Source organism: Lagenorhynchus albirostris, chromosome 11 (assembly GCF_949774975.1).
Source record: "Lagenorhynchus albirostris chromosome 11, mLagAlb1.1, whole genome shotgun sequence".
Lineage (NCBI taxonomy): Eukaryota > Metazoa > Chordata > Mammalia > Artiodactyla > Delphinidae > Lagenorhynchus > Lagenorhynchus albirostris.
In genome coordinates this window covers 11338055-11362097 of record NC_083105.1, presented here as the reverse complement: position 1 = coordinate 11362097, position 24043 = coordinate 11338055, and the positions used below count along the sequence as shown (strand labels likewise).

Sequence of the window (24043 nt, the reverse complement as noted above, 5' to 3'; positions counted from 1 at the left end):
TTCTGGCCGAAGGAACAACGTTTGCAAAGTCAGTAAGGCTCAGAAAAAAACATTGATATCTTGGTGTCCACAATTCCGAGAAGCTGGGCAGTCTCCTGAAGAGTCACTTGTACGGAAAGAGGCCAGGCCAGCACCGCTTCCTCTTTCAGCTTCTCTGTTTCCTAATGACGTCAGCATAAGTAGGAAGACTGAGAAGCTGGCTGGCTGCCGGCTGGAGACTCCAGCAGAAGGTCCGTCTGTCCCAGCACAGAGGTACGGCCCGGCTTTGGGGGTAGGCTAAAGGGCAGGGTGGGGAGCAGGGGGAGTGTAGGAGCCTGGGATGGAAAGGACAGGGAGAGCCCGGGGGTGCTGAGTGCACAGGTGTGCTCTGAGGACTTGGGAGGTCAGGGCTTGGTCTCTTGGGAAGTCCTGAACCCAGACTCTTAGGCAGCCAGTGGACGAGGAGACAGTGAGGGCCGACCTGCCTGGGTGTTGTATGAAGGGCTTCGGGGGGCCCAGGTCTCCCTGGAGGATCCTGCTGTCCTGGCAGCAGAGAAGATACCTGGGGTGGTGGAGAGCTCAGGCCTGGGAGTCAGACCCCTGTGTACCGTTGTCTTTGCTTTGTCACTAAGTTGTCACAAAGGTGTTGGTGGCAGTGAGAATATCCTGCCCTGGGCTTGTGTCTCACGTCTGGAATGGGGAGAGCACTGATAGTTCCTGACATCCTGGTTCAAAGAGAGAGAGAGAGAAAGAGAGAGAGAGAGAGAGAGAGAGAGAGAGAGTGTGTGTGTGTGTGTGTGTGTGTGTGTGTGCGAGCATACGCATATACATATGTGGATGTCCACAAAGATGGAGAGATACTGGGAGACAGAGGATGAAGCCGGGAGCCTTGCTGTGGCCAGGTCCAGAGCTTGGTGCGGGTTGAGAAGCTCACTTTGGAAGATAAGAAGACGCCCAGTCCCTTACTTACTTAGAGACTTGTCTTCCCCCGTCCAAGAATGTTTTCTTTACGGTCGCACTCCTCCTTGACACACTGTTGCTTAATTGGGTTTGGGCCCAGATGTGGATGCCCTGTACTGACGTGTGCTGGCTGAGTGGGGAGCGTCTGGGGGTGTCTGCATCCGGATGTGTGCAGGTGTGTGCACTTGCCCTGTGGATGGGAGGGCAGGTGTTTCTGTGGGTCCCCAGGGGGGTACAAGCCTGTGAACACTTGCCAGACAGGCTCCAGTGACAAGTTGCACATGTGTGATGTTAAGTCTTCAAAGGCCCCACTGTTACACTTTTGTATAAACAGATTCTAATTTTCTCTACTTATCATCTTCCCTGTTTTCTAATGGTTTTATAATGAGTAAAACCTTTCCTATTAATTTTTGGTCACCCTTTTTTTCATTCATTAGTTTTACTTATGTTGTCCTATATCCACTAATACTACAGGATACTTCATGAGTTCTTTAATGAACGTATTTAACACTAACTAAGTAAATATATGGATATCTTCTTCGTTAAAAAATAGGGGTACATAAATGAGATAATAACATACATATTGTCCTATGACTTAGTTTTCCACTTAATATTACATTTTGGACAACGTTCCAGAATAATACATGGAGATTTAACTCATAAATTAGCCCCAAGAGATACATAGCATTTATTAGTATAGACACCCCACAATTTACTCAATCCCGTGTTGCTAGACCCTTACGTGATTTCCAATTTTTCCACACCTGTGAAACTATTTCTGCAGCTCAGATTCCTAGAAGCAGAATTGCTGGGCAAGAGATTGCACGTTCAAACTAGTAATAGATATTGTCAAACCATCCTCAGAGTAGCTGAACTAACATACACCTCACAGTCGTGCATAAAAAAGCTGATTTCTCTTTAGGGAAACAATCTTTTAATTGTGTCCAATGTAATGGATGAAAAGTATCTGGTTCTTGCTTGGATACGTCCTTTCCCTGGTGATGGGTGAAGCTGTGTGTCTTCCATATGTTTAACGGCCATTTGGATTCCATGTATGATGTGCATGGAAATGTCCTTTTTCCATTTCTTGATGGGTTCATTGTATGTATGTATTAATTTTAGGAGTGCTTCATTTATTATTTATATGAACCATTTATTTATATACGTTGAAAATATATTCTTCCAGATTATCATTTGTCTTTTTTATCTGACATGTTTAAGATATCTTGCATTGTATGCAAACGTGCTCATTGCTCTTAAGTCAAATCTGTCATTATTTTTTATTTCATGCTTTCTGGATTCGGCGTCTTATTCAACCGCTAAGATTAAAGAAATATTTTTAATTCTTTTATCATTTTAGCTTTGACTTTTAAATCTTTAATCCATCTAGAATTTGGAGATGTGGGTAATATGTAAAGTAGTAATCTAACTTTTAAAAAAAGATCAGCTGATTGTCTCAAGATCATTAATTATGAGTATGCAACCCGTGCTTTCCTCTGTGATTTGAAATTCCATTATTACTTCCCAACTTCCTACTTGGTTATTTTCCTTAAATAACCATCTGTCTACTATTACACTCATTATTTTTCTTGCTAATAGAGCAAGTCCCTCATGTTTGATTTGTTGTAATCTAGAATCAGTTTGTTAAGCCAATTGAAAATCCTTTTGGAGTCTTAATTTACTCTTAATTTAGTCCTAATCTAAACTAAGGGAAGGATTATTTTGGGAAGGATTGACCCCTTGACCCCCAAATAGTGGTCATGACAACAGCAGGCAGCCTTCTCCTTTTCATCCCTTTAACTGGGAGGGCACTAACATTTCCCTTTGACTCTGATATTGTCCCAGGTTTCTAGTACATACCCAGAAATGCCAATGTTCCCTTCAATTCCTCGTTTGCCAAGGTTTATTTCTTTGTTTAATCAGGAATGGCTTTTGTATTACCAAAAATTTAGGAGCAACTGTCAAGATAAACTTATCCTTTTTTTCCTTTTAATCTGCTGATCTATTTCTTTTTTTTTTTTTTTTGCGGTACGCGGGCCTCTCACTATTGTGGCCTCTGCCGTTGCGGAGCACAGGCTCCGGACGCGCAGGCTCAGTGGCCATGGCTCACGGGCCCAGCCACTCCGCGGCATGTGGGATCTTCCCGGACCGGTGCACGAACCCATGTCCCCTGCATCAGCAGGCGGACTCCCAACCACTGCGCCACCAGGGAAGCCCTGATCTATTTCTTTTAATCATGTATAGAGTTGATGCATTCTTAAAGTCTTTGTCAGATTGTCCTATGAAATTGTTTTTGTCTGGAGTGAATTTGTGCTTTGATTTTTATTTTCCTTTTCCAGTTTTTACTTTTATCATTAAATTTCGTCATGAGTTTGGGAATTTTTGTGTACATGTTTATTTTATTTGGAGTGAGAAAGCTTTTGGCTTTTCTCACCTCTTTCTCCCTCTCCCTCCTCCTCCTTTGCCCCTCCCTGTCATCCTCTTGCTCCCATGTTTACCCCTCACTCTTGTGATTTTTAACCCTTACATTTTAAACACACATATTTAACTTATATTTTCCGTCAGCATTTGGGCTTACTTAGAATATATACGCTCCTCCAGAACCAGACAAGATCCTTAACAAGTTTTCAGTTCTCCTCTTCTTTTCACCCCTAACCTCACAGCCAGCTGCCATGTTAAAATCATCTTAGTTTTACTTCAATATTGTTACCATATTTATTTCTTTTCACTTTATACAGTAACTATTCTTATTTACTTAACTATAAGTCTTATTGGTTTCTTCTCTCAACACTGGTTCCAGTATCACATGCTCTCTTTCTTTCCTGGACCTTTTATATTTTCTGAAATCCACACTGGACTCATTTTCTTAGAAAACATCTGAAAAGCTTTCATTGTCCTTACATTTCCAAAATGTTGTGGGGTTTTGCCCTTGAACTTCAAAATAAGCTTGACTTTTTAAGATTCTAGGTTCAAACATATTTTCCTCTCGGTATTTTCAAGACATTACTATCTATTTAGAGTTCCAGGTCACTTGTGACAGAATCTTGCCAACCTGATCTTTTTTCATTGAAAATAACTCGTTTGCTTGTCTTTTTCCTTCTGGAAGCTTCTAGGATTACCCTTTTACTCTTCGATGACAGAAAGCTCATTAGCATGTGACTGAGTTTGGTGCTATTAAAAAAAATGAATCTTGCTTTTCACTTAGTGGATTATCGTCTCCTTTAAAGCCCTGTGAATTTTTCTTCTGTTTCCAAGTGTATCTCTTTGGTTGCACGTGGAAATCCCCAAATAACAGTGGCATAATAATATAGAAGTTTATTTTTTCCCTCACGTAGAAGATGTTCAGAAGTAGGCAGTCTCAGACTGGTATGGTTGTTTCACAGTGAGAAGAGGGATTGAGGTTCCTCTTTTTCTGTTGCATATGACCTCCACTCTCAAGATAACCTTATAATCCAAAATGGCTGCTGGAGCTCCAGCCATCACTTCCAAATTGCAGACTGGAGGAAAGGAAAAAAGCAGGAGGACAAAAATGGATTCCTCTTACCTGAGCCAAGTTCCTTTAAGCAGCCTTTCTCGGAAGGCACACCCAATGATTCCACTCACATCTTCTTGGACAACATTTTGTCACATGACCACACTTAGCAATAGAATAGTGTAGGAAATATAATCTTTTATTCTGTGCAGCAATAAACCTAGCTAAAACCTGAGCTTCTGTTACCAAGGAGGAAAGGGACAGCTAGGTAGCTGCCACTGTCTGCCATACCTGCCCTCAATTCTCTCTGTCTTCTGCTTCTAGATGTTGGAACTCCTGGATTTCTTTTCTAGGTCTCAACTTTTCTCTAAGACTTTCCATCTCCTTGCTTATTTGCTGTCTTCAATAACTACTTTTGTAACATGATGGTTTATAGTGTTAATTCTGTGATTTAGCCCATTATTGAGTTGTGGTGCTTGTTTCTTTGTTTGTTCATTTGTTTTTTATGGCTCTCATACCTTCAGATTCCAAGAACTCTGTTTGTTCTTTGCATAGCAGTCTGTTCTTAAATGCCTATGATTTCTCAAATTTCCCTGAGGATGTTAATTAAGATGTTTTAAAGTTTTGTGTTGTCTTTGCTGTATCTGTGCATGTCTGTAGAATGTCTACTGGGTCAGTATACGTCAGAATAGACACATATGATACCAATAATTGGGAAATACAACCACTATTGGCATAGTGGTTAAGAACATAAACTTTAAAGCCAACCTGCTGTGGGTTTCGATGTCAGCCTGTTCCTTACTAGCTGTATGATCATGGACCCTATACCGATTTCCTCAACTACGAAGTGGAGATTTTAACCTACACGTTGATGTATTAACATCTGTAAAGCCCTTAGTACAGTGCCTGGCTAATGGTAAGCACTTTATAATTGTTAGCCACTAATATGTATTCTCTGCATGTATGTGTCTTTTAGACTTGTGTCCTTTGATGTCATTAATTTGCTTGAACTAGTTACAGTGTAAGGGTAGTCACCTGTTCTCCATACTTCTAACACATTTATTTTGCAATTTGTCCTCTGCTTTATGGTTCAGTTATTTGTATAAAATACAGAAGAGTTCACTTTTATGCACTTCTGTCAGCCTTTGTCTCTCTGATTTCTTCTAGCGCTTTGAAGCTTAAATAGTTCAAAGATTCACTTCTATGGTTTGCAAGTTTCATACGATGTAACTACATACATTTCATTGACCTGATATGTGGAGAATGGTGTGAGGTAGCGATTTAGGCTGATATGTTTTATGTTGTTATTCAATTGTCTCAACACTTTTTATTATTCCATCACTTCACACTGATTTGTGGTTGCTTCTTCATCACAGAGTACATTCTCTGGTGGAATAGAGTTTGTCTGGTCAGTACATCCATTGATTTATCGTGTGTGTGTGTGTGTGTGTGTGTGTGTGTGTGTGTGTGAAAACACATTTCTTTACTTAGACCTTTGCAATAGATTTTGCCATTAGGTGGAGACTCATTATTTTTATTGAAGTACAGTTGATTTACAATATTTTGTAGGCTTCAGGTATAGAGCAAAGTGATTTGGGGCACATATATATGTATATATCTATTTTTTTTTACTTTTGATTCTTTTCCATTATAGTTTATTACAAGATATTGAATATAGTTCCCTGTGCTCTACAGTAAATCCTTGTTGTTTATCTATTTTATATATGGTAGTGTATATCTGTTAATCCCATACTCCCAGTTTATCCCTCCCCCACTTGCCCTTTGGTAACCATAAGTTTGTTTTCTATGAGACTCCTTATTTAAAAAAATCTCATTAACTGTCTTCACATATATATATTTTTTCTTCTGAGTTCCCGCAAAAAAAAAAATCTTGTTAATTTTTTATTAGAATTGTGTTAAACCTATAACTGACTTTCAGATGAATTGACCTCTTTACACGTGCAGTATTTACATTTGTGCTAAGACCCAAAGACAAGCTCTGAGTTTTTAGGCAAGTTACAGGTAGGCAGAGCAAGCTGCACCAGCTCACACAGACTCTCCCAAGCCGGCCATGGCATTGGCCCTGCAGGACCTGAAGTGGACAATACCGTCCCTCAGCTCCAGACAAACCCACGCTTCCTTCCTGAGCATTTCCTGGACTAACCACCCTGTACACATCATTGAGTTTGGTTCTCCTCATGACCACCATGTGAGATACGTTGGGTTGTGCTGATGTTACAGATGCAGAGAGCAAGGTTCAGGGAGCACTGGTGAGTCAGCCAGTGCACAGGAGGGGCACAGCCTGTGCTGAAAGTCAGTCTGGCTGAGCCCAGGGCCATGCTTTTCCCAGCAAGGCAGCTTCTGGGGTGCATGTGTACAGCTTGAGTGAAGTTTTAGACAATCTTATGGGCAGAAAAGGAGTCACAGTCCTCTCTGTTCTACTCTCCTGGTACTTCCCAGGGCTGGATGAAGTGAAAAAAGGAGATCCCCAGGCTTCTGCAGAGAAAAGGGAACTGGCGTTTCAGGGGGTGGTGTGGGAGGAATGAGGTAAATGGAAAAGGGCAGGGAGAGTCCCAGGCCCCTGCGTGTGTGTGTGAGCGTGCATGTGCTCACATCCAGAGGACCACACTCCCAACACCCAGCGACTCCCCCAGGCAGATGTGGGTCAGTACCAGGGGGACCTGGGGACAAATCAAATACCAGGCCTCCCTCTTAGATTTTTCTCAACTCCGGTGCACTGGGTACCCAATGTGCGATCCAGTGGGAACCCACATCTTCAGAGGCCATTAAGTGCATCTCCCTCACGGTCACGTCCCAGGCACTGAGGCTGAGGAGAAGGGACTGTCCCAGGTGCCAGGCTGAGGCAGCAGTGGGAGCTGGAGCCCAGGCAGCAGAGCCACTCCTGGGTCCGCCCCACCACGTGGGCCGAGTCCCAAGGGCTGACGCTTCCTTCTGCAGGCCTAGAAGAGGCAGGGTCCTGGAGAGAGGATCCCCAAGAGGCGAGGACATGGGTCTGGCCTGGCCCCCAGCTGGGCAGGAACACAAGATTCTAGAACAATGAGGAGTCCAGACCCTACCCAGACCTGGACCCACCTGAGCCAGCCACATGCTCTTCCAGAGCTGACTCCAGAGATGGCGCTGCCCCGGGGGCTGCTCCCCCTGGCCCTGCTGCTGCTCTGCTGGGGGCCCTGCATGGCAGGGGCCCAAGGTGAGCCTGATCGCTCCCTCCCCCTCTCCCTCCACCTTCTCACTGCTGCGCCCCATCCCTGAGGAAGCTCCAGACCCTACGCCCCAGCCTTCCCTCCCTTCCTTCCTTGCCCCCACAACCCCTGCTATTTCTTTTCTCTCCCGGTCATCCCTGGAGTCCCCTCTTCCCTCCTCCCACGTTCCCGCTCATTCTTCTCTGGCCTCCTGTGAAGGCCTCTCTGGTTGTGTGGCTTCTCTGCCCACATTTGTCCCTGTGGCATCTGAGGCCTCTGACCTCCTGGCTGGCCATTCTCTGACCCTCCTTCGCCCCCAGACATCGGCACCTAGACGGCCTCACCCAGTTCCCACCACGGCACCTTTGGTCCCGGGGACTCTCAGCCTGGGGGTCTCTCCTCCTGCCTGGAGGCCCTGCTGAGATGCTCCCCGGGCTCTTCAGGCCCATGAACCCCCCTCCCCAAGGATTCACTGAGAGCTTGGCTCCCCTGATAACCCTGGAGACCACGCTCCCTTTCCCAGCAGCTGACCACGAGAGCAGGGTGGGGACATCCCAGAGTAAGGCCCTGCCACACTGCCCCTTAGGGGTGGGTTTGCGCCTCTGCTCCCAGGCCGCAGCACCCAGGGGCCCAGGGGCAGGGCATGTGCCTGATGCCTGTCCCCACCCTGGGGTGGGAGGGACCCTGTTCCAGGAGCAGGGCAAGGTGGGGACTCAGGACATATACTGTGAATCAACTGGACTATGTGCTTCTGTGCAGACAGGAGGGCCCACGGCCGGCACCCTCACAGCTGCAGAGCCCCCAGCCCCGCCCAGGGCTCCTGGGGACCTCTGTCTGGCCTCCAGGAGCCTCTACGGGGCTCTGGGAGACTCCTCCCCAGTGCCACACACCAGGAGGGGCTGGGAGGGCGGTGACAAGGGACATCTGGAGGGGAGAGCTGTGACCCCCTTTCTGCCTCCCCCTGTCAGGGACCTTCCCCCTGCAGACCCTGCGCTGCCATAACGACTACACGAGCCGCATCGTCTGCAGGTGGGCGGACACCCAGGACGCCCAGCGGCTGGTCAACGTGACCCTGCACCGCAGGCTGAACAGGCGAGTGAGGCCGGGCCTGGGGCCGGAGGGCAGGAAGGGCCTCTGCTGTGGGGACCGTGCCGGGGTCGGGGCTGGACGGGGGGCGGGGCGGGGAGGCCCCTGCCCAGGAGCTGCTGCCCCATCAGGCGGCCTGCCACGCCCGCGGGCTGGTGTCTGACATCAGGTTTGGGGGAAGAGCCTCCTGTGTTAATCTCGTTGTTATGATGGTGATGATAATCTTCTCTTGTTTTGTCACAATTGAACAAGATCACCAGGCAGACATTGATCTCGGTTCATCCTCCCTGTGAGGCGGGCAGGGATATGATGCCCAATTCACAGATGAGGAAACCAAGGCCGTGGAGGTGAGGTCCCTCCCCCAGGCCACACGGTGGGGAAGTGGCCTGAGTGGGACCAGTGTCCTGCGTCCAGCCTGCATGGCTGGGCTCCACGTACCCCCCGGGCGGTGGTGGTTTCTCCTCTCTCCTCACAGCATCTCCCGGGCCTACCCCATTTGGGAAGGTGCTCCCATCATTCTGGGATTTGGTGAGAGTCTGACTCACCATAATAGAAATGAAAGAGCTGGCATCACAGGGTCTGGGGTGTGCCCTGGAGGCCGCCCCTGGGAAGGAGCCGCTCCCACCGCACAGCGTCACTGCCCGTCCGCTCTCTCTCCTGTCCTCCCAGGAGCCTCAGTCTTCCTTGTCCGCTGTCCTCAGCCCCCACCCCACCTCCCACCCTTAGCTGTGACCCACTTCCTTCTGCTCAGGGACAAGAAATCCTCCCACCCCGACCCCTAGCCCCCCACCTCACACGTCTGCCGCCTTCCTGGCCCCGTCCTGCAGGATCTGCCCTGTCCCAGGGCTGCCTGAGGCTGCAGCCGGGGTCCCACCTGGTCTTGCTGCTCAAGGACATCACTGCCACCACAGTCCCCACTGTTTTGTTTTTCAGTTGCCTTTCCCTCCTTTCCTTCTCCACCACAGCATTCAATCCATCAGCAAATGCTGTCAACTTTATCTTCAAATAGAATGTGAATCTGGCTAACACCATGGTTCCAAACACTTCCTATCACTGAGATAGTCCAAAAGCCTCCTAACTGGTCCCTCCCCTTCCAATATTGCCACCCCCTGCGACCCAATGTATCCCCAGCCCAGGAACCAGAGGAATCCTTTCAAAGCATGCCAAAATGTCACTCCTTTGCTCATAACTCTGAATTTTCCCCAGTTCCAGTGAAATCAAAATAATCATATTTCCTTAAATTCCTTTTGAGCACTGGCCTCCCGTCACCTCCCACAACTAGGCTTCTAGACCTCCCACCCTTACATCTCTACTCTGTGCACACTGGTTAACTGCCTAGTTATACAGCACTCCAAACCTGTGCCTACCCCAGGGCCTTTGCACTTGCTGTTCCCTTTCACTGAAATCCCCTTTCCCCGAAATCCCCTTTCAGAATCTGTATGGAGTCCTCTCTCATCTCCTTCAAGTTTCTGCTCAGATGCCACCTTTTCTAAGAGACCTTTCCTGCCTCCCTTATTTCAAATTGTATCCCCAACCCAGCCCTTCTGGCCTCTTCATACCTCTTTCCTTCTTGACTTGTCTATGCACAGTGTTCTCCATTTGACACACGACCTAGTTTCTTCCGTTGTTTCGTGTGTGTCTCCCTCTATTAGGATGTCAGCTCTGTTGACAGGGATTTGTGTGTGTTTTTTTCCCCCCCAGGCCCCCTGATCCTAAACAAAGCCTTACACATGGGAACCACTCAATAATGTTTGTGAAGGAGTGATTCTTCTTCTCTCTGGGCTAACCTGCATCCTCTCCTGACAGGGGCCTTCCGCAGCCAGTGTCCTGCGATCTCAGTGATGGCATGCCCTGGTTCAATGGCCATTGTCCCGGCTGTGTGCCCAGAATGTGTGTCATTCCCTACGAAGTTTTTGTCATTGCTGACCATGACTACTTCTCATTCCGACCAGACCAGCCTCTGGGTGCCCAGCTCACCGTTACTCTGAGTCAGCATGGTGAGGCCTGGGGGCCCTGGCCAAGGGTGGTCCCCTGTGTGGACAGGGGTGTCCAGGCTGCAAGAGATGGGCCAGGGAGGGAGATCCTTCAAGGGGTGTAGACAGCGGCTTGAGTTGGGTTTGATTCTTGGGGGAAGAGGATACAGTCTCCTTAGATGGAGGCATTGGGTCAGGTTCAAGGCGAGGAGCCCCAGCCAAAGGTACCCACCCCCTCCCAGATGCTCCAGCACCTGCCACGTTATTGCCTTCCAGAACTGAGGCTTCCCATCTAGAAGAACAGTCCTTCCTAGTCAGATACAAACTTTATTCGTTCATCGATTTGGTCTCATGGAACGTCTGTGACAGCCCATTTAATAGATGAGGCATTTGAGACCCAGAGCAACTACGTAACTTTTCCAAAGTGCCAAAATGAACCATGATGACAGTGATGGGCCGGACTTGCCGGCTGCTCTCTGCATGTTGGAGATGAAGGTCATCCCCTTACTGCCCTCGCCGCGCGGCCCCCAGTGTGTGCGCTGCATGTCCACAGAGCCTAAGAAAGTCAGTGGTCTTGGGTGGGAGTCGATGATCATTTTATATAAATAATCGGGCTTCATTTAACTGTACCTCAGACAGAAATACAACCAGCACTCTCATTACATTAATTCAATTATATTTGTGCTTAGAATGATCCTGAAATAAACATGGGGTCATTTTTAAAAGTTAGTATTGGGCTTCCCTGGTGGCGCAGTGGTTGAGAGTCCGCCTGCCGATGCAGGGGACACGGGTTCGTGCCCCGGTCCGGGAAGATCCCACATGCCGCGGAGCGGCTGGGCCCGTGAGCCATGGCCGCTGTGATGAAACAGGCTGAGAGAGCAGGAACTTGCCCAAGGTTAGGTACTCAGATGCTAGTGTCTGAATTTATTGTCCTGGATCCCAAACCCTGGGCCACCTGCTGCTCCTTGCAAGTGTCGGATGGGGAAGGGGCTCCAGGCTTTGCTTCCCGCCTCTGTTCATCACAGCAGCACAGAGCTGTTGCCTGGAGGAGGGGATGAGTTAGGCTGTGATGAATTCACTCCAAACAATGTCTCAAAACATGTGTCTGATGGATGAGAAGGAGTCCCGTCCCGGTGGAGCTCAGAGCGTACAGGGCGGGGCACACCAGATGTTGTCGGGTGTGATCACTTACTGAAGGCGGATGCGTGCCACGTGCCGAGCGGCAGTGGACAAGGAGCCCCTGGGAGGTCAGGACAGGCTTCCCCAAGGAGGGAGCTTTGCAGGGAGATCTGAAGGGTGGGAGGGAGGAGAGTGGGAAGAGCATCCTTGGCAGAGCAAGGAGTGTGTGCAAAGGCTGGGCGACTCGAGAGAACGAGGCAGGTTGGGAAAACCGCAAGTAATTGTGTCTCAGAAGCATCAACTTTAAGAGGACTGGGCAGTGGTAAGGAGGGGGGCAGGAAAGGCAGGGGCCTGACCTGGAGAGGCTTCTGTGCTCTGCAAAGGAGTTGTTTAGGGGTCAACATCTAGACGATGGAGAGCCACTGAAAGGGCATGTCATGGTCAGATGTGGGTGTGATGATGTCAGAAGTGGGTGATGTACAGTGTAGATGGCAGGCGACAGGAGGTGGTGGGAGGACGGAGAACAGAATGTGACCTAAGGTACTCATCCCAGAGAGAAATGATAGGGATTCAACTGCCGTACAGCCAAGGGATGGGAAATTGGAGGGATACAAATCAAAGTTAGGCTATACAAGCAATTCATTCATTAATCTGCTCTTCAATAGAACACTTGCACATACAGGAAAGCAGTGAACAAGCCATCAGTGTCCCTGGCCCTGTGAAGCTTAGGAGTGATGACAGGTGTCATGGTTGAGATGGGGACCACTTAGAAATGGCGAGGGCAGTGTGGCATTTGCCTGCTGGAGCATATGTTGAGTGGGAAGTTCAGTTTTAGCCCAAACCATTTAGGCAATGAATCAGGGAGGCCTTGAGGTGCTGGGGAACGGAGAGATGTGCATCTGATCTGCTCTGAGGTTACACATGTGGGGATCGGAATATTTCACTTCCTCTGTCACCTCCACCTGTGAAATGAGCTCATGGACTACATCTCTCAGGTTGGATGAATAGGCTTTCCATTGGTTTCCCAATCTGTTCAGTTGGGAGCAGCTTCCTAGGGCTCCAGGCTGACAAGGAGTCCCACTGCATGACAGGCTCAGGGGCTAGGAGTGCATGATTGATTAGTGATGCCTGCTGGGGCTGGGGCTGGGGCAGCGGTGCTCTGGATCTGCCATTCTGGGCTGAAAATTTTCTGAGGCTCCAGCTCTGACACGCTCTATCATGCCCTGTCCCCTGTCCGGCATAGAATATTGACATCTCGTTTGTCCCTTACGGAATTTTTTGTGTTGGAAAGTCCTCTCTCAGCATTCAGATATAGAAGCTTCAGGAAGTCTGCAGCCATGCCATTCATGGATGACTCTGCTCACCCAGTCCTGTAGGTCCCAGCAGGTGTCTGCCTGCTGTTGGTGATGGAATGATTTCGTGAAAAGTCTCTGAAGGTGGACCTACATGTACTCATTCATTTATTCCTTCATTGATTCATTCACTTTGTCCCCATATGTAATGAATCACTCATCTCAGGCCCTGGGGAGAGGCAAGGGGGTCAGGACCCCACCCCTGACATCCACAAGCTCCTGGACTACTTGAGGGGACAGATGTGGAAGCATCTATATCCTCCAGGGCTATAAGGATCATACAAAGGGCTATGGTGGGGCAGGAAAAGGAGCAAGGGATTCTGCCTGGGGGAGGGGTCCAAGAATGTTCTAGAGGAGGAGACATGTCTGCTGGGCACTGAGAAGTGCAGGATGACACTGGACACTGAAATAAGAAAGTGTGGACAGGAGAGGGAGTAACATGAGTCACAGCGTCCTCTGCTGGGAAGGAGGCCACACACACCTCCTCATGGGCAGTGGGGACAGAAGGAAGCTCCAGTTGGAGTGTGGCTGGCAGCCCTTTGCATGGAGCTTATGCTCTGGGCGCCCAGCAATCGGCACATCTTCATTCACATGCACATTGGATCCTCACAGTTCAGCAGATGAAGGTCTGAGGCCCACAGAGGTGAGGGGTCTCTCCAAGGTCGCTCAGTCCGTGGCGGCAGTGCTTGGCCTGGAACCCAGGTCTGTCCACACATGGGCCATGCAGGCCCTGAACCTCCCACACAGTCATCCAGCCCCTTAGGGACCCTTTCCTTCCTCTCCCTCCAGTGCAGCCCCCCGCACCCAGGGACCTCAACGTCAGTGTTGCCGGGGACAGTGTCCTGCTGTCCTGGAGTGTGGCCCAGGGGGGTTCCCAGAGCCACTGGCTGTCCAGCCTGGAGTTTGAGGTGGTCTACAGGCGGCTTCAGGACTCCTGGGAGGTAGGGACCCCACCAGCTGTGCCCTGCGCCCACGGGGACCTGGCCCAGCCGTCCCTGTTCCAGCAACCCCTCTCTCCCCCAGGACGCCCCCACCATCTACTCCAGCGCCTCCCGGGCCATCCTGGGGCCAGAGCACCTCATGCCCAGCAGCACCTATGTGGCCCGAGTGCGCACCAGGCTGGCCCCGGGCTCGGGGCTCTCGGGACGGCCCAGCCAGTGGAGCACAGAGGTTCGCTGGACCTCCCCGCCAGGTAACAGAGTCGGAATGGGACACTGCCCCCATGTGGGGATGGCAGCTCATTACAGCTCCTGGACAGAAGGCGTCCAGGGGTCCGCCCCATGGGATCCACAGAGGCTCTGAGCCATGCGTTCACGGTGACTTCCCTGGCCCACCCCGTCCCTACTGTGACTCTGCAGAGGCAGCGGCTGCATCTTACTCACTTCTGGGCCCCAGTTTGTTGCCCACGTTCTGTGGAGGAACAATTACAATTTAATCACAAAGGCGTATGAGCATCTGTGTTTTCGTGAGAGCTGCACCGTACACAGACATACCAACGTGATTGTGTTAAATTCTCAAACCCTGAGGCTGACACGCCCTCCCAGCTTTGCACAGCGGGGTGTGAAGGCTCACAGAATTCACTCTCTGACCTGTGTTTACACAGCTGGCCCTTCGGGCTGAGTTCAACCCCTGGTCTTTTTGGCCCCAATGCCCATAATCTCTCTGTGATGAGCCTCATGGTGGGCCCACTGAGGGCTAGGAAATGAATGAATGAGGACTGAATGAGGGACTGTCTCCCTCCCAGGGAATGAGTCCCAGCCCCAGAACCTCCAGTGCTTCTTCGACGGGGCTGCCCTGCTCCGCTGCTCCTGGGAAGTGAGGTCCGAGGTGACCAGCTCGGTCTTCTTCACCCTCTTCTACAAGTCCGGCCCCAGTGCAAGGTGAGTGTCCCCTGCCTCTGTCCCCTCTGCTCCTCTAGGCCTAACCATCTCCTGGCCTCCTCCTGCCCCTGGGGGCCCAGCAGAAGCCACAGTTCATCCGGAGCTCTCATCCCTCATGTGGCCCTGCCTCCCCCTGCCTCACCTTTGCCGTGATCCTCAGGGAGGAAGAATGTTCCCCAGTGCAGACGGAGGAGACCAGCAGCCCTTACGTCCGGCACTGCTGCCAGATTCCCGTGCCTGACCCCAGGAACCACAGCCAGTACATTGTCTCTGTTCGACCTAAAGCGGAAGAGAAACTTATAAAGAGCTCAGATAACAGTGAGTTTGCCCCCAGCCTTCTGCACGGAGAGTCTTGTGACAGCACTGTTTCCTTTGTAACCCGTATAAACTCAGGGTTCCCCAGGGCCCAGTCTTCATGTTTGTCACTTTCAGTGAAAAGTCCAGGGAGCAAATTGAACAAACATGATTCCCATGGGTCCTGGAAGTTCTCAAGTGGCAATAATGCAACAATGACGATGGTCAATAACATGAAGGAAGATGCAATTGATCTTCTGAAGAATATCAATACTAAAACCTTGACCTCATTCTTTTAACTCTATTTTCCCTTCCAGCTTTGCAGCTGCTCTTAAGTTCCTACTGTTGCCCGTGGCCTCTTGGTCGTCCCACCAAATTTTCCCTTTCTTTCCCTGTTTGATTTTTTCTCTTTCAGGTTTCCAAAGTCCTCCCCTGACGGATATTTTCAGTCTTCAAGATAATTGATCTATGATTTACTTCTTCATAGAGCGTATGCAAATGGCTGGGGACTAGCGCGTATGCAAATGGACTGTAATTCCTTACAGGTTAATTTTCCTGATTCCTGGTACATAGCAAGGACCTTATGCAAAGGAATCTCCTGCATTGCTTCACGATGATCAAGTTCTTCTGCCCAGTCTTTAGTGTGTATCAGAGACAAGCAGCCAGTCTGTCCTAGTCACCTGGGTTTGAACCCACTACTTCCTCTTTGGGATCCTCCAGGTTGCAGTCTTTGTCTCTACCACTTGTTAGCTGCTTGTCCTTAGCAAGTTACCTGATCATTCTGGGGCTCAGTTCTCTGCCTGAGAAGTGGACAAATTGTGTATTTACTACATAGGGCTGCTGTTAGAATTGAGAGAAATAATTCATGTAGATTGAGCATTCATAATAATGCTTAGGACACTGTCAATACTGTAGATTAGAAAAAATTCATAGTAACTTTATTTCTACTTAAATACTAGAGGTAACCCATACTGTTGGTCACTTCACTACAAAACAAGTGTATCTCAGCATCTCCCAAGAGAAGGGTGGCTCAGGTCAAAATAGATGAGATGGTGAAGTGGGGCTGCAAAGACCCTGAGATGGTGAAACCTGGGGTCCTGGGTCAGTGGAGAGAGCACCTGTGACCAGCATGGAACACAAGGGATATTCCACTGGAGGAATGTTAGAAATGATGTTCTCTAAAAGTTTCCCTCCCTCCAGTCCAGATGGCTTCTCCAACCCTCAACTTGACCAAGGGCAGAGACGGCTACATCCTGCACTGGAAAGAAGGAAAAATGAACTATGAACACATAGCTTGCATCTTCCAGGTCCAGTACAAGAAAGAAGCAGCCTCATGGGAGGTGAGGGCCTGTGCCCGAGGAGTGGCCTGGATGGGGGAAGGGGGAAACGAGAAAGACCAGGGAGAGTGCCACCTGCCAGGTTCCTGGCTCCCAGCAGGTGCCCAGTCAGAGGGAGCCACTGGGAGTTGGTGGTCGTGCCCCTGTGCAGTCAGCAGGTCATTGTCCCTTCCCTTGGTGAAGGAACTGAGACTCACAGAGCTGATGTGAACTTGACCAAAATGAACGCGTGACCCTGAATCGCAAAGGAGCTGTAGACTTCAGGACGAGAGACAGGTGGAGGAAGGGTTTTCAAAAGTCATAAAGGGGGCATTTCTTCGCGAGAATCTCATCCAGAATGCAAATGTGCAGCTGCTAAGAGGAGAGCTGCTCCCTGCGAGGTGCGCAGGGCTCCAGCCTGGGACTCAGTGTCTGGGCCCCGCCCCCAGGTATCCATCAGGGCCTGTGGGCAGAGCCTGGGGCTCCACAGAGGCCAGTTCAGAAACCTCGGAGCCAGCCCCAGACCTTCAGGCTGGAAATGGGGAAACTGAGGCCAGAAGGGGGTGTGTCAGTGGTGGAGCAGGAAGTGGTCCCTGGGCTCCTGAACATCTGTCTAAGGGTCCAGAGTCCAGTCATCGTGCACTGCACCCCTGGGAAGACCATAATTAGGGTCCAGGCTGTCCCAGGAGGAGCTGGGAGGCTGAGTGGGGACATGGTGACTGACTCCTCAGGGTTTCTGGGCCTCGGTGTTGTCATATGTCACGGGGTGCATTGCAATAGGTGCTGTCCCCCTGTGGGCACTGGAGTATGGTCCTCCGTGGTGAGAGTGATGCTGCCTCAGATCTGATGTGATCACAAGCTGGAGACTGATGGGTAGCAGAAAATCTGGGGTGCTGAGGCGGGAGGGCTTCATAGCTGTGCCCACGTGCACCAGACCTCAGCACACCTGCTCACACACCTGCACCCACAGGAGACCAAGACAGAGGACTTCCAGAACGCCCACAGCATGTGCCTGCCACCTCTGGAGCCTGCCACCAGGTACCAGGCCAGAGTGAGAGTCAAACCTGACCCCCGAGGCTACAACGGGATCTGGAGCGAGTGGAGTGAGGAGAGCTCCTGGGACACTGAGTGGGGTATGTCCTCCTGGCCCCCACTCACCCCTCCAGGCACAGCCCCACTGGACAGAGGACGGGGATGATATGGGCATGAGATGTAACCCCACCCCAGGCTAGCATCCTTCCCTGCCAGGTGTCATTAGGGATGAGAAAGTGACACCTGGGGTGCAACACGGACTGTAGGTGAGGTCTCAAGAAGGCAGAGGAGAGCACGTCTCACCAACAGGTCTCCCTAAGCCTGGACCTTACCCTCTGTTAATATGGCCCGTGCTTCCCATGCTTCCATTAGCTTTTGTGGCAGCTACTACCCAGGGACCACTCAGCCCGAGTTTTCTGTTACCATGAAGAGCTACAGACTGGGGCCTGGGATTGGAAAGCTTTGGCCTGATTTCTCAACCTTCCCTCAATCTGCACTTGCTAATTTCATTTATCTGTCACCATTGCCATAGCGGCCACCAGGAGACAAGTACAGAACAAGGTCCGGGAGGTGGTGGCAGAGAGAGGAAAAAGTGTTGGCAGCAAAAAAATAAAAATAAAAAAAAATAAGTGTTGGCAGCAAGGTCCCCCAGCCAGCCATGGCAGGGAAAGAGCAGGAGGAAGAGGACCCCAACCAAGCAGAAAGAAGGGCTGGGCCCCTGGACCTAAGGGAAGGAGACCAGGGGAGTCCTGGAGGCGCCCAGCCTCTGAGGGGCTTGAGGCCAAGTGGAGAGTTGTGAGGGCCCCTGATGGGCCTTTGCACCTTCTGGTTCCTCCACCATCACCCCTTTCCCCGTCTCGGCCTCTCCAGGCCTCCCTGTTCTTGATGACCACCTTCTATGCTGCCTCCTTCAGGAAGTGCCCTATGATTGCCTCTGGCTCCAGTCACTGCCCACCTACAGCAACACCAGCTACTGGACAGGATCTAACCCTCTGTGTCCTGCCAGCAATCCAGCACTGTGGGTGGCTCAGACAAATGTCCTCTTCTTCTTAGTCTGTTTCTGGCCTCTTCTTCCCCTCTGCATGCCAAAGCAGCAACTTCACCTCATCTCCTGAGCCCCCAGCCCTTTCCCTCCCCAAAAGCTAACGCTCCTGTTTCCTCCTGGCTGCCTGGAAGTGCTGCCCACGTGGGTCCTGGCGCTCACCCTGGTCATCAGCACCTTGATCCTGCTCGTGTCCCTGCGCTTCTGTGGCATCTACGGGTACAGGTAAGGTGACTCCAAGATGGAGGAGGGCGCTACCCAGGGCCCCAGACGATGCCAGGGACCCCACAGCTGACTTTCTCTAGTCTCTGCTCTGCAACTCACACCCTGTGGGGCCTTGGTCAAAGCTGCCCGTTCCCTGGGCTTTACTTTCACCTCGGTACATGAGCACGAGGCAGCTGCCCTGAGGTCTTGGGCAGCGGTCACCTCCCTGCTGTCTTTCCAGGCTGAACCAGAAGTGGGAGGAGAAAATCCCCAACCCAAGCAAGAGCCACCTGTTCCAGGTAGGGGCTGGCTGTGCTCCTGCGCCCACGTCCCCACACCCGTGTCCTCCTCCCCTTCCGGTGGGCCTTGAGTAGGGGTGGTATGTGGCCAGGCCAGGGGCTGGGAAGCTCTAAGAGCCGGGCTGGCCCCTGCGAGCCCAGCACTGCGATTCCCTGGGCTCCCCCGATGCACAGGGTACCCCGCCCGGGGGGACTCACGTGGAACAGCAGAGAGGGCTGGCGTGGGGATGCCAGGACCTGGGGGGCGCAAGGACAGCCTTAGTCACATCGGGGGCAGGAGGGGTGGTGGGAAGCAGCGTGGCTTCCCCAGGACAGGGCAGCAGCGCTGAGCTCTGAAGGATGGAGGGTGGTGGCAGGTGGGAGAGGCCACTGCTGGCAGAAGCGAGTGGAGGGTGGAGACAAGACTCCTTGGAGAGGGGACCTGAGGGGCGTGGGCGGTGAGTCTGGGGCGCAGCACGGGAGGCTGAGAGGACCCCGGGGAGGGCGCCGGCACGTGGGGGGCGGGAGCCCTTTGGTCAGGCAGGTAGGGCCAGGACGGCCTTGGGAGGGTCTCACGGCCAGTGCGGAGGAGACTAGGGGTGAGCATGGAGACAGGGACAGCCCAGATGGGCGTCCTCGTGGGCACAGGCTGCCCGTCCTTGCTGCCCAGGGCCCCGGGCCAAGTCCCAGCCCCTCTCTGGCCTTGTGTTCCTGGGGTCAGGAGGGTGTGGTCGCTGCTGCCCATGCTGAGGTGCCGCCACGTCTGGGGACTCCTGAACCCTCGCCACCCTCAAGGCCCTCCCCCCACCTCACCTCCTGGGGTGCCCCCACCCCACAGGCACAAACGCCCCCTCTCCCCCCAGAACGGGCGCGCCGGGCTCCGGCTCCCACAGGGCACGCGCGTCGCCGGCAGTGGGAGCCACGCACACAGGGGGCTCTGGGGCGGCGGCTTCGCTCAGCCGGAGGGGTGAGTGTCGGCGCGGGATCCCTAGGAGGCGGGACGGTGACTCCCTCCTGCACGTCGGGGCTCCGGGGAGGTGGCCTGGGACTGGGGCTCAGTGGGAACAGGGCCCTGGAGGCTGACTGCTCTAAAGCGAGAGGTGTCCCGGCTGGACGGCGGGAAGAGCTTCCCGATTCCCAGCTTAGGGAGGGTCGTGGCCAGAAGCCGGAGACGGGAGCAGATGACCTCCCCCGGCCCTGCTGCCCAGGGAGTCGCCACGCTGCCTTGGTTCCACTGGGTGGCAGAGGATCTGCGAAACCTCATGGCCTCAGCAGCTGAGTGGCCGGCTCACCATTAAGCCTCAGGTGGGGCAGGTGAAGGCCGAGGGCATGGCCGAGCCCAGGCTGGGCGCTGACGCTGCGTGCTGGCAAGGAGAGGGAGGTGGGAGCGTGACCTTGAAGGAGAGCGCGGGGGCTGGAGGGGGACCCACAGGCAGGCTGGAGGGGCGCCCGGTCTCCTGTTCCTGGCCGGCTCCCTCACCTCGCCCTGCTCTGCGTTTCCCGTGAGCTCTGGGTGGAGCCCGGCCTCCATCCCACCCCCTGGCTCCCTGTGCGCGAGCTGAGGCGTCTGTCAAGGGTGGTGTCAGTGTCCCTGGCCTTGTTCTCCCCACAGGGCGTCCCCTGTAGGCTTCGGGCACAGTGAGGTGTCACCTCTCACCACAGAGGACCCTAGAGATGCCTGTGACTCATCATCTGAGCCTGACATGACTCTGGTCACCTCGGACCTCCGCACGGAGCAGCCGCCCGGGCCCCTGCCAGAGCTGGCCACCCCCGCAAGCAGGCCTGAGAGCCAGGCTTCCGGCTTCGATTTCAATGGCCCCTACCTGGGGCCGCTTGACAGCCGCTCCCTGCCGGACATCGTGGGCCAGCAGGGGCCCCTACGGACAGGCACGAGCAGGAAGCCGCAGCCCCCGGGGCCCCTGGAGTACCTGTGTCTGCCCACAGGGGGGCAGGTGCAGCTGGTCCCACTGGCCCAGGTGATGGGGCCGGGCAAAGCCAGGGATGCGGACCTGAGGTCCAGCCCAGGCACCGAAGGGAGCCCTTCCCTGGAGCCAGGGGCAGGCCCTGCCCCTCCTGAGCCTGGGGTGATGGTGGGTGGTCAAGGCCCGAAGGACAGGGCCCCCCCAGGTCTGCCCACTGGCTCTCGGGGTCCTGAGGAAGGCACTGTGGCCACTGGTTACGTCACCACTGCAGAGCTGACATTCACCCCACCCACGGGGGCCCCATCTCCTTCCCAGGCTCCCCCTCTGAGCCTCCCCTCAGACCGGAACCCCAGCCTCTGTCCTGGACTGGCTGATGGTCCCCCTGGACCCCTAGCCCCACTGAAGCCAGAGTTCGAGGGCTATGTGGATCTCCCTCCAACCGCAGGCCAGTTTCCCCAGTCCCCTTTGGCCAGCCCTGCCCCTCCTGCAGCCAGCAGTCCTGTCCTGGGCCCAGGACCGCCCCGGGCAGATGTGTTCTCAGTCTCCCCAACCCCTGAGGGGCTCCTCGTGCTGCAGCAGGTGGGTGACTACTGTTTCCTCCCTGGCCCAGGGTCTGGCCCTCTCTCACCCCAGAGTAAGCCCACCTCCCCAGGACCCTGTCCTGAGATCAAGGACCTCAACCAGGTGTTCCAGGCCAAGAAGCCCCCGTCTCAGGCCACTCCCCAGGTGCCGGCCATTCAGCTCTTCAAAGCCCTGAAGCAGCAGGATTACTTGTCACTGCCCCCTTGGGATGTCAGCAGGCCTGGGGAGGTGCGCTGAGACCCTGTAGACGTTGAGGGAGGGGCATAGAAAGACAGGGTCTGCCTTTCCTCCCGCCCTGCCTTTCCCTCCTGCCAGCCCCTGGTCCCTTCCATGGTCCTTTCCGCAAAGCCAAGGAGAAGTTTCCATGTTGTAACGTGGAGACCAGAAAAACAAGTCAACCATCTACCTCCTCCCTTGACCTTCAGCAAGGTCAACCTCCTCTTTCTCTCCCTCCCTCTCTGACACACAGGCGCACGCGCGCGCGCGCGCGCGCGCGCACACACACACACACACACACACACACTGTTCTTTCAAATTCACTTCTTTTAGGTTCTGAATTATTAGAGATTTATACACATACTCATTTCATTTGCCCCCATTTTCCTTTTTTCCCAGTTTCCCTGCTTTTCCTATTGTCTTCTCTTTCCACTGATTTATCATTAGAGTGAGTTTGAGGTCTGGGCTAAGCCTATTCTGAGATGCCATGTCTCAGTCAGAGCCTATTCAGATTCTGACATGTCTGGTTTCATGGAGGACTTCTGTCTGTCCCTGGCGGGCATGAACGCACACGACAAGATTCCAGCCCAGGGACTTCCCTGGCGGTCCAGTGATTAAGACTCCGCCCTTCCAATGCAGGGGGCGCAGGTTCGATCTCTGCTCAGGGAACAAAGATCCCACATGCCATACCCTGTGGTGTGGCCCAGTGCAGGGAGGGGAAGAGATTCCAGCCCTGAGGCAGGAGGCAGAAGGCGTGGGGTGAGGACTTGGGGGTTTCAGGCTTGGAAGAGCAGCCCTGGACTCAGCATGCTTCTGTCGGGCGCTGCAGCCCCAGACGTGGTAGCAAAGCGCCAGCCTCCATTGTCACTCCAAGAAATGGGCATGGTGTGAGCATCACTGTTCTGAGCTCCTAGGAAGCCCTGCTAGTCTCACAGAGGTGACTGGGGAGCCTCAGGGACCCCAGGCCCTGCATCCTGTACAGGCCACTGACCTGAGCAGCGGACAGTGCCAGATCCTGGTTGGAGTGATGTCCTTCCCACACCCAGGCTGGTGGGGCCTGGGGAAATTCAGGATGGGAGCGGAGTCCAGAACCCACATCGACTGCAGAAAAGTTGGAAAGAACTGCTCAACAAGGGGAAAAGGAAAATGACCCAAGGGCATGTACACTTGGGCTTATAGTCCAAATCTCCCCGTTGCCCGTCCTCCAGAAAGACCTTACAAATGCCATGTCCACCAGCCATGTACAAGGGGCTTTTGGTCTATGGCCTGGCTTACGCTGGGAATCATGGTTCTTTTAAATCTTTGCCTTTCTGATATGCCAAAAAAATAGCATTAAATTGTTTTAATTTGCATTATTTGAGAACGATCATGTTTGCACATATTTTCATAGTTCTTGGGCGTGTGTATTTTTTTTACTGATCTAAGCCCGTTAAGGTCTTCATTGTGTTGGATGTCCACTTTTTTCTGATTAAGCTTTAAAAGCTATTTAGCTCCTGCCTTTCATAGATGGTGTAAATTGGTTTTCCTCGTTTGTGGTTTGTCTCTTAATTTTGTATGTGACGCTTTCGGATGTATTCAACGTAGACTGGTCTGAGGGATTGGATAGATCTACGGGTGAACTTCTTCACGCTTCCACTTTGGGTGTCAAATTGACAAAGCCCTTCCCCACTTCAAAATTGCATTTGTCCAAAGTTATTTTTTTCTGGTTCTTTTTGTGTTTCAAGCTTTTCATGTGAAGTTATAGTGATTTTGGAATATATGCACGTGAAACGGAAAGCCAGTTTTATGTTTCCCCTAAACGAGTCGCCTGGGTGTTCCGGCATCATGGATTGAATTGCCCATTCTTCGTCCATGTATCTGAAAGGTCACATTTATGATATAGAAAATCCATGTGTATTGTCATTTTCTAGGCTTTCCTTTTTATTAAGTTGTCCCCTCCATGGCACCCCACCATTCTAACTGTTCTAGCTTTATAATATGTTTTAATAGGTGGCAGAGCAAATGTTCTTGTTCCTTTTGTCCACAAATCCCTGTTCATTACAGCATTGTCTGTGGTCGAAGAAAATGATAAACAATTTAAATCCTCACCAATAGTGAAATTAATCACAACATTTGAGTCCATTCTAAGGTGGAATC

The 24043-nt window shown here is 52.2% G+C and overlaps 1 protein-coding gene across 1 annotated transcript; it reads left to right on the top strand.

Annotated features, from left to right (window-relative positions):
* The first annotated feature begins 183 nt into the window (after nt 1–183).
* On the top strand, nt 184–23809 carry CSF2RB (colony stimulating factor 2 receptor subunit beta). Its single transcript, XM_060165243.1, has 14 exons — nt 184–252; nt 7370–7619; nt 8580–8703; nt 10504–10694; nt 13931–14082; nt 14165–14333; nt 14886–15021; nt 15182–15339; nt 16516–16655; nt 17602–17764; nt 18840–18930; nt 19151–19208; nt 20051–20154; nt 20800–23809. The coding sequence occupies exons 2-14, from the start codon at nt 7469–7471 to the stop codon at nt 21926–21928; spliced, it is 2766 nt and encodes a 921-aa protein (XP_060021226.1). The 5' UTR covers nt 184–252; nt 7370–7468; the 3' UTR covers nt 21929–23809.
* Nucleotides 23810–24043: the final 234 nt, after the last annotated feature.